Source organism: Citrus sinensis, chromosome 6 (genome assembly GCF_022201045.2).
Source record: "Citrus sinensis cultivar Valencia sweet orange chromosome 6, DVS_A1.0, whole genome shotgun sequence".
NCBI classification, from domain to species: Eukaryota; Viridiplantae; Streptophyta; class Magnoliopsida; order Sapindales; family Rutaceae; genus Citrus; species Citrus sinensis.
The window spans coordinates 5,735,511-5,746,001 of record NC_068561.1 but is presented as its reverse complement, the minus strand read 5'-3'; the positions used below and the strand labels follow the sequence as shown (position 1 = coordinate 5,746,001).

The window sequence follows — 10,491 nt, the reverse complement described above, 5'->3', positions numbered from 1 at the left end:
CCACCCTCTCCCTTAATACCCTCTTCAACAAACCTCTTCTTTCTCTCTCGCTCTAGCCAGCTTCAACTTTCTTTGATCTAAAACAAAACATATTCCGGGAGAAGAAGCCACAATCAGCTAGTATCGCACGGTGGTGTCGTCACCTGCCAGCAACAAAAGGAAATGTTGTTCTTTAATATTGCAATCTAGTGAGTGGAAATGTATACTCTTTTTTGTTTTCTTTAATCTTTTGAGATTTCCCATCAAGTCTTAAAATTTCAAAGCTCTATGCCTCTATACTAAAACTACACATATGTTTTATAATTCAAGGGGTAAAAGTTCATTTAGTCCCTGTATTTTAATATTAGTATTCATTTAGTTCCTGTTTTTTTAAAAATGCCTCGAAACATCCTTACCGTTAAAATATTGATACCCTTACCGTTACTTTTTATTTCTTTTGATTTACTTTTACAATACTATCATTTTATAATAATTTTTTTGTATGGACATTAATAAAAAAAAATAATTAAATTATCAATTTAACCCTAAAAATAAAAATAAAATTATATTAATTTTTTTGCAAGCACCATTTGCACACTTGATAGTTTGCATATAATTTTTGACAATTAAAAATTAATATAATTTTTTTTTATTTTTTAGGGTCAAATTGGTAATTTAATTATTTTCTTTTTATTAATGTCCATACAAAAAATCATTTTTATTAAAAGGATAATATTGTAAAAGTAAGCCAAAAGAAATAAAAAGTAACGGTAGGGTATCAATACTTTAACGGCAGGGATGTTTCGAGGTATTTTTAAAAATATAAGAACTAAATGGATACTAATCTTAAAATATAGGAACTAAATGAGATTTTACCCTAATTCAAGTATAACCGGCAAATGAAAACCTAAGCTGAACTTGCAAAAACGTAGAGAATTTGATATATAGAAATCACTGATGTTTCCAGAAAAGGCCTTGGTCTTCAAGTACCACAAGGTCTGCTGCATAGCTAGACATTAATTCCAGTAAAGTCAGAAAATCGGGCAATTCTAGACTGTTTTATCTCCTAAACAACTGTTAAATGTCAACATTTGATATGTTTGAATGAACCCAATCCACAATTGCATTTCTAGAGTGCATGGTGTAAATCTATATATGCAAATATTTACATCCTCTACACGAGTAGCTAATGGACTAGTCTTTACTAACATTCTAGCAGCACAAATGATGAACATGTTCGATGAGCGTATACTTAGCTAGAGCATGCGCAGCTTTGGTTCCATTAGTTGTTTTTATTTTGTTAGATAGCAAGAAACCCGCATAAACCCGACCCCTCTACGGTTTAGTTCATGCGGATGCTGCCGTATTAATTTGGTATAATACAACACTTAATAAAGCTTAAATATGATATAGTATTACTGTAATACAATACAAACTCTTAATACAGCATTACGAGGTGTGCCAAAAATACCCCAAATATCAGTGCATTCTTAATGTTAATTTTAACAAATATCAATGCATGATTTACATAAAATATCAATACATGCTTATCATTAATTCTAATGCACGATTTAGGATTTAGTATTTTAAACTAGTTTTATTATTTTTATTATTATAGAACCATTTGGTTCTCTGCTAGCTTATTCACAAGGCATTTTCCTTATAAACTAGGTTCTTGAAGTAGATTTAGTCAAAAGTTCAATACGAATCCAGTTTCACTTTAGCCAATTCGTACTTTTTAAATCATAATCTATAGTGGTTGTACCAACATAAGTCCTTGGAATCCACCATAATATACGTATCTTATTGGCTGGAGTGGGTAATTGGGCCTAACATTGATTTTTAGGTGGTAACGTATTCTAACCAATATTTTAATCTGAGTCTTCAATGCAAACCCTTGAAGATAACTGTCCCAGGTTTGTAACTTTAGTCTTTCTAAATTGATTAAAAAAAAATCGTAAAAAATAAATTCATACTCTAAAAGGGGAGCTAATTGGCCATGGCCATTCTCCATGCATTCAACACAGATATGCGTCCATCAATTGGACTATTGTCCCAGCGCTGCAAAATAGCTCATACCAAATCATCAAAATGGCTGACTACGGTACCCAAGGTACGGTACGCACAGTTTAGGTGCCAAGGCTATGAGATACGATAGTCCCAACTAGTTGGACCCAAACAAAATTCATTGAAAACCAAGAAAAGAAAATATAATAAGATTAAATTGGTTGTGAAAGTAGGGTTTAGCTGGTCATATTAGTTATGGCTAATTGGCGATAAGCAAAGAAACTTGAGAATACTTCCTTTCCTTAAGCCAACTTGTTACAATTAACATTTAGATTTCTTATACATCCACTGGCCACAGTTTGTTTAATGCTACAACAGTCTAAAAGAAACGTAATTTACAATTCCTCCAATGCTATGGTGGGAAAACTCTTAACAAGGAAATGACTGGATTTCCCAGCAGAAGAATATAGAAGCCACCCCAACCCATAAACCAGAGATCTGAACCACAGAAGAATCGGAAAGCACAATAACACACCTATATTTGACATTTGAATGGGCAGAAGCCTGGCTGATTACAATAAATAATATCACCCAAGCCAATGCAAATTTAGCAAAGAATAGAATGAGTGAGATTATATTACAAAAATTGGAACTCCATGAACGACAGGCTATGCAGGAAGAGAGCTAGAATGCTCAGGGGTAGCACCTTGAAGAGCATTTCTATTGATGAGCTACTCATATTCAGCTGACCGGCATTCATGAACTGGTCCTTACCAGAAGTTATGGAGACATTTACCGACAAAGAACCTGGAATGAGAAATTCAGTTATGTGCTGGTTGCTAATTTGAGGTTCTTCCATGTGGCAAGAAAGCTAGAAAGGGAAAGACATTTAATTTTATTATCACTTGAACTTACAGTCATAGTTAGCCCATCCTACTCGTTGCCGAGCTAGATCATAAACAAAGATCTTATCTTTCAGAACAAGATCTGCAAAATCAAGAAATCAACAAGAACATAAATTTCACAGTGAAGGCACCGAGATGTCCATTGGTAAGGACACATAGGAAAGTGATTTAAGATAATAATGAAAATACCACAATTGTGACGGCATTCGTATTTAAGCACATTGCATGAACAGAATGATTATGACAGAAAATTCCCGAGTTTCTTTATTTAAGCAAAGCAGTTCAATAATTAGTTAGAAAGCCTGGTTTCTAATATTTTAGAGCTTAAATACTACAACTGTACCCTTATCAAAAGTGTTTGGATCAACAGGTAGCTTAACGTGGTATTAATGCTGGTTTGACCAAGTGGCTTAAGTGGTTTTGTGTTTGAATCTCCCAACTGCTGACCAAGTGACTAAGTGGTTTTGTGTTTGAATCTCCCAACAGCATCACATTAATTATATTATAATATTATAAACTGCTCATACTGGAAGAAGTCTCTTTGTGGTCTCATTTAGGGGGAAGAAGATTTTGTGTTTGTAATTTTTTTTTTTTTGGTCCAGGTTTTCTTTATTTATATGCCTTGCATGCGAGGGGAATGTTAGAACTTAAAATAAAAATTTTGGGCTCCTATAATCTAAAGATTTTAGGTAAAGAGATAACAGTGATACAGAACTAATCTCTTGTAACTTTCAATGTAAGCAGACCACAGAAACTTTCAATGTAAGCAGACCACAAACAAGGTTTAAAACAATCAACACATTCATCTACTTCTTTTAAAAGACAAACTAAAAATTTATAGGGCCTGTGATTTAAGACCAAGTCAGAAAGTCCAAGGCATGTTGAATTGAATGTGTGGATCTAACACACTGTACGGATCTGAAATATCCAGGGTTTCCTCAACAAAATGATTGCAGGGACTTTTGCCTTTTTATTTGGATATCTGAAGCTGATGTGACTTAAGAGTCAAGGCCATATTTTTTGTCTTAGTTTGAAAATCATGAAAACCATCACAAATTTACCCACATGCGTTGACTTCCTACAAAATGGTCCTCTAAACCAAAGATTAAGGACTAAATAGACATGGATAAAAAGCATTTTAACTTGAGACAACAGTTTTGCAGAAATGAGCTGCTTTTCTAAAGGAAAGTTCAGCATCATGGAAAATTAATTGAATTTTAATTAGTAATCTAACTGATCAGCTCAGACTTTCTGAATATCAATTATGCATGCTTAGTATGAGTGCAAGTGCAGCCTCTACAGAAAGCACATATCTAGTTGAACATGCCTATGGTTATATGAACTTTAACAATATTGGAATATGGATATTTTACTAAAGATATATATAATAAAGAATCAAAAAATAAAAGGACAGAAAGAAAAGAAAACACACACATTTGCACACATGCACAGCAACTTCAGCTGTAATTACAAGACTATCACTAACTCAAACTCTAATTGTCTGAAAATAATTAAAACTCAGACTTCAGACAAAAAACAAACAAGCCATCAGTAATCATCCAAACTGAATGAGATGATAGAACAGGAGTATTTATCTATTCACACAGACTAAGCATTCTTCATTATGTAGTTGCAGTATGCAGAGGCAATAAACAATTACTGTACATAGAAAAGGCAATGCAACAAACAGGGAAAAGATACATTAGAAGTCTGAAGCAAGCAATACGATGCACATACACAGAAATCAAACAATTACTGCCAAGTATAAAAACAAAATAAGTTGTCGCAACATACAGGAAAAATATACAATAGTTGTAGTCAGTCAATTGGACAATGCTAAAAATTGAATGCCTTAAGCCTAGTGAAAGAATAGTTCAGAGTCTTACCTCCTAAAATTGATACTCCTCCTGGACTTTTCTCAAAACCAATGCACCACATTGCAGCACCATCCTGAAATAAGAAAGCATCAAAATCAACTTTCTTTAACAGCTTGACATTCACAAGAATCATATCTGATTTGTTAATTTTGCAGATTAGAATTGCAAAAGAGATGGGAGAAAAACTCACATAGAAACCAAGATGTATAAGGTACTCCTCTGGTTTTAAAACCATGGATGCACCACCCTCAAAATTTAAACTGACCTGAGGAAATATCTCAGATACACTGGGTACAAATACCAAAATGTATCTCCATTCAGATTTTCAGAAGAAAAAAGAAAGAAATAGACAAAATATTAAAGAAAATAAAACCTTTCTTCAGATAAATACAACTGTTATATAACACTTGAAAATAATTCTTCAGATAAAAACAACTATCATATAGTACTTGATGCGTGAAGTCTTAGAATGAACCTGTTGGAGACAAGGTAACACTGTTTTCCTTTAGACATGGTTGGAGTCACAGATTGTGAAACAGTGGCAGTTATCTAAAATTCAAACAGTAGAGAAGCTTCAGAACTTATTAGAATTTATTTTAACAAAACTTTGCCTACTACATGGAAAGGCAGCTGGCAGCTAGCAGCATGCAGCATGCAGAGTAAAATCACCCAACTGATGAGCAAACAATCTTTGTCTTTTATTATTATTATTTTTGGTTAAATTTGCTTTCTGTTATAATGAGACCACAGCATGCAAGCACTTCTCAAGTGACTCTCAACATGGTTTTTGGATCCTACAAAAGATATTAAAATATGTAAACAAACAAATAAAGGAGCATCCCAAATTCACTCTAATTTCATCTACTCCCTTTCCAAATTTTAAGATAGTACAAGTTTCAAAATATAAGGGTTCAGCAGATGTATTAAAAAAAAAAAATTTAATGGATTATCACCTCAACATCAACTAGGTGAAAAAGGAAAAGTAGATGAAAAAGCCCAAGTTACAGTGATAAGTAAATTTATTTTGTTCATCAGACAGTGGTTTATGTAAAAAACATTGTTATGAGCTGAGCAATGAGGTTAAGGACAATGAAATTATTGCTGAATGGCCAATCATAGAGCCCTATATCCTGTCAAATAATTTTTTCAGAGGGAGAATCTTAGGAGAAAAGGCATCAGAGTCAAACATTGATCAACTTATACTAGTTCATGTCAGCACAATTACTGAATGACTGAAGAAAAGAAAGAAAAAGACCAACTTACAGCACTAACAAAAGGATCAAAAGCTTCTTCCACGAGGTAAGTCAAAGTTGTTCCAGAGTCCACAATAGTTTCGCGATTATTTGATGCAGCAAATGCTGCCGGATCAATAGACAACAATTGTCCATTGACAGTAATGCCGTGTAGATTTAAATTATAGTGTGGCCTGCAAATTTCAAAAAAGAGTCAGTCAAACTAAATGCAAAATTAGTTTGACATGTCATTAGCAAGATGAAGATGTATCACATAAATACTCATGTGGATATGAATTATAAGAGCAGAAAACTAAGGCATTATTAAAGACACTGACATACAATATGTAAGAATAATATTTCCCTGCCCCATAAAATAACATTTTCAGGTTAACTAAGTTTTCAAAATCCAAATGTTTGTGAGGTAAGATTGAAGTTAGATTCACATTTTAAGAAGAAAAGTAAAGAATGACCTTAGATGTCTTTTAATAGGAGAACCTTTTACTATTTTTCTAAGACCTGGCTTTCCTGGAAATTGTGATAGTTAAACTACCACTATGTAATGAATTTTCATAATATCCAAGCACATAATATGAATAACACAAAGACAAAGGGCATTCTAGTTTCCAACATGTCACCAAACCATCAAAAACTTTCAAGAAATAACATTTAAAACATAACAAATCTGTCAAGCTTCATAACCATACAAATATAACCATTCAAGGTCAGTCCAAAAGCAAGCACAGTCTGTCATGTAAAATCAAGCCAAACCAACAAAAACATGCATATAACAGTGTCATACTGCTCTTGACAGACCATTCATTAACATTCTCAAAGTATTAAATGACTAAAATACTTCTTATCTAAGCAAAGTTAAACCGAAGATGTTTGGCCGGAAGACGGTTGAATTTTTTTTTCTTTTCTTTTTTTTTTTTGGGAAGCTCCGCTAATCTGAATGACTGTCTTTTCATGGTAATTAATCTGCACGAATTTAACCCATACAGTAGTCTGCAAATGAAAATTACCCCAAAAGCATGATCCCCATCATGTCAGCAGTTAAAACCAGAGAAATGTTTGCTCTTAAAGAAGAATTCACCTTAGCATTAGAACTATTCAAGTTCTCCGCGAAGTGTTTTCAACTATAATCACATATAACCCATTCAAGCAACAGCACAAATCCAAGTTCGAAAACATAACCATATATCTAGAGGTTAGCTTAACTAACAAAAAGAACAAAAAATGAAACCAAATTTGATTTTACTGGTAGAGACACATAAGATAAAATATAGGTATTTTTAGTTTATTGATTCGTAACTTCATTTGAATATAAACCACGGTTTGAACACAGTCTAAAAAGCAAAAGAATAGAAAAAGGAAAGCATTGCCAGAAAAGAGGGACATACTTTGAAGGGACCAGTGGACTATAGACAATGCTCGGCTCTAAAATCTCACCAAGAACCAATATACCTCCTCCGTTCCCCTGTCCTTTCAAGCAATGAGAGAAAACTCTGGGTGTTATCCCTCGAGATGCCAACTGAGAAATAACAGACAGATCCCCTTGGCCAAAACCAAATATTCCATCAATTGCTTTATCTGTTTTAGACAAGTCCCCTGTCTGATAGGTGCTACACCTGGTTCCAACACCATCATTTCAAGCAAGTTATTAATGTAAATATGGGACTTCTAGCAGCTATGTTATCAATGTAAGTATAGATGAGTGAAGGGTGAATGAAAGTCATGACTCATGATAAGTCAAACATAAAAGCTACTGGATACAAACAAACAAGCATCAGCCCCATTTTCCAACGTTACCAGTTAAATCAAAAGGTGTCATCACTAATGTCAACCGTGCACCACAAGAAAAGTCAATGCATCAATGCAAATGAAATTGATGTGGGAGAGAATCAGTAATGTTTATGGAATGTCTGATCCACTGTCATGAAATTTTTACATGCACCATCATCAACAAGATGCAACATAGCACGTGTTATTTTATTTGAATAAGAATGGGGTATAATGAACATAAAAAGAGACTTAAATAGGAATGCTTCCCATCTCTTTTCTTCAGTGTTATGATCTATTTCTATTCCACATCATGTTCATGCAACTATTTATGAATGAGCCATAAGAACTCACCCAAAAACAATCAGAGCTGTAGAGTTGGCAATCAATGACTCCCCTAGAATAGCATCAAAATATAATGTATCATATATATAAGAACCAGATGTCCCACTTCCATCTCCATATTCGAACGAGTAACTGCACTGATTGCTCCCACTAGGACATTGAGTAGCCGTGGTTTGAATTTCTGAAGCACATAATGGGTCTGAACAAGAAACAATTCTAGCCGTTGATGAGCTGGAAGTATCAAAAAAATTTAGCTGAATCTGTAAAAAAAAAGGTGAAAAAATCCAAGAGATTTAACTGTAAGTTGCTATTATAGAATTCCAAATTGTTAAATTAAGGAGTTAATAGTAATGCAAAGAAACAGAATCTTACTCCGAGTCCACTGTTTTGAGGGCAATTACTGCAGGAACTGCAGGTAACCCACAATATGTCACTTCCAGTATCAATTTGCACATTGAATTCTTTGGGGGGAGAACCCAGCTTCACTTTTGTAAAATAAAGCCTAGAAAAACCGCGAACAGAGTAATTTAATACTATAATCAAGTCGGTGTATCTTAACACAAAATAAAGCCTAGACGAACCACGAACAGAGTAATTTAATACTGTAATCAAGTTGACGTATCCTAACACAACACTTCATTGTAAGATGGCACATTATGTTACCCCAATGGAAAAAAGAACAACACGAGAACTCAATATAGACAAAGTTAAAAAAGCCAATTATTCCACCAGTGACCACATGCATTGGAATCTTTTTGAGCAAATTTTTTTTCTTTTTGCCCACCTTCACATCATTCTAATTGAGATTCCAAATCAAACTACGAAAATTCTTTATATATACATACATAAGAAAATGATTAAAAACTGACTAAAAAGAAAAGAAAGAGAGACCAAAGAACAGCATTTGATTGCCAAGGTACAAAAATAAATAAATGAAAACTAGCCTAAAACTTACCAATATGAATCACTGCAAAGAGCAGCCCATTAAACACCTTTTAGCTTGGAACAAGAAGTGAAACCCAGATAATAAATATACCCACAAAATAACAACAAGGGTACAAGCATTAGCGAAGTACTCCAAAAAAAAAATCTTTTGATAACTTTTTTCAGTTAATAAAACAAACCCCACTAGAAAGAAACTACAAATTATAATTACAGAAACAAGACAAAAGAGAAAGAAAAAGAACAAAAGAGTGAGCAATGATAAATTTACCCAATGAGGAACGGATCGGAGGAGCCTTGAACTGGGAACTCAACAACGCCGCCAACAACGCCCTGCAAGATTCGAGAATGTCTAACTCGGTCACGAGCTCTGAGTTGACTCAGTTGGACTGGCTGGCTCAAAGGAAATGCCCTCTCTAGCGGGAGAACGACGCTGTACACAACCGACACCTGCACTAGAAGTGCTAAGACGGCCAAGATCAAGCCACGTGGGTTCCACATTTTGAACAAAGTCTTGGAGATCTTAAGGAGGAGCCCTTGAGCTTCTTGTTGTCGAGAGCATTGGATTTTATTTTGATTTTGATTTTTTATTTTGCGATTGAGAAAGCAAAGGACGCAAGAAAAAGTACTGTCGCCAGTTGCAGCACCAGACAAAGTACGAGCTGATTAACACACGTAACGTTCTAAAATCTTAATATAGACTCGTAAATAAGTAAATATTTGTCAAAGCTGACTTTTTTTTTTTTTTAAACTTGACTTGACGTGTCATCATCACCCTCAATCTCCCGAGTCCTAATAATTATTATGAAGGGAAATACTATTATTTTGGATTTGTTGGTGACAACATTTTAAATTTTCACATTAGAAGATATTTTTTTAATTAACTCCTACAAAGAAGAGTATAAGTGCAAGTTGCGCACCCAACACATTGCGGGGCAATTGTAAATATAATATATTGTACTGTATTATACAAAATTATATTTTAATAATATTATGTAGTATTTGGTGTTATAGTATATTGTATTAACTTTGAATTAAATTAATATTATTTAAATTATTTATTATTATTATTATGTTATTACTTATATTAAATCAATTATTTTGTATTAATTACTAATATATAAATATAAAACAATATTACCAATTCAGAAACTTTTGAGTATTTATTCTAAAATTCTCAGCATTTTTAAGTGTCACAAACTAACATCCAACTACATCTTCCGCAGTGAATTAGTGCATGTTCTTATCATTAAAATAAATGGAACATGAGAAATCATCCCCATTTGACATAATGTTTGCCCTAGCCGTTGAAGGAATATCTTGTGATGAAAAGAATAAAGATGGCCAATAAGTCGGACGGCACTTGACACGGCACGCACGTGAACTGGACTGAGCTTAGAATTTTAAGCACGCAGGCTTTAA

At 33.7% G+C, this 10,491-nt stretch overlaps 1 protein-coding gene across 2 annotated transcripts; it reads right to left on the bottom strand.

Moving 5' to 3' along the window:
• Positions 1 to 2,256: 2,256 nt before the first annotated feature.
• Positions 2,257 to 9,743, bottom strand: LOC102627229 (aspartic proteinase 36). 2 transcript variants are annotated; one of them, XM_015534406.3, is made up of 11 exons: positions 9,341 to 9,743; positions 9,083 to 9,094; positions 8,500 to 8,629; positions 8,137 to 8,387; positions 7,404 to 7,631; positions 6,032 to 6,194; positions 5,244 to 5,317; positions 4,959 to 5,055; positions 4,778 to 4,841; positions 2,902 to 2,973; positions 2,257 to 2,793 (listed from the first exon to the last, which is right to left on the bottom strand). In XM_015534406.3, the coding sequence occupies exons 1-11, from the start codon at positions 9,568 to 9,570 to the stop codon at positions 2,624 to 2,626; spliced, it is 1,491 nt and encodes a 496-aa protein (XP_015389892.1). In that variant the 5' UTR covers positions 9,571 to 9,743; the 3' UTR covers positions 2,257 to 2,623. The 2 variants fall into 2 exon arrangements, with proteins under 2 accessions (XP_015389892.1, XP_006491801.1); XM_006491738.4 differs by lacking the exon at positions 9,083 to 9,094 and having other exon boundaries at positions 9,341 to 9,742.
• Positions 9,744 to 10,491: the final 748 nt, after the last annotated feature.

Coding starts and splice junctions, on each gene's coding strand:
- LOC102627229 (XM_015534406.3), bottom strand. CDS start 9,570: ATGTGGAACCCACGTGGCTTGATCTTGGCCGTCTTAGCACTTCTAGTG. Junction 7,632..8,136: donor ACAGCTCTGATTGTTTTTGG/GTGAGTTCTTAT, acceptor TGTTGGAACCAG/GTGTAGCACCTATCAGACAG. Junction 4,842..4,958: donor TTATACATCTTGGTTTCTAT/GTGAGTTTTTCT, acceptor TTCTTATTTCAG/GATGGTGCTGCAATGTGGTG.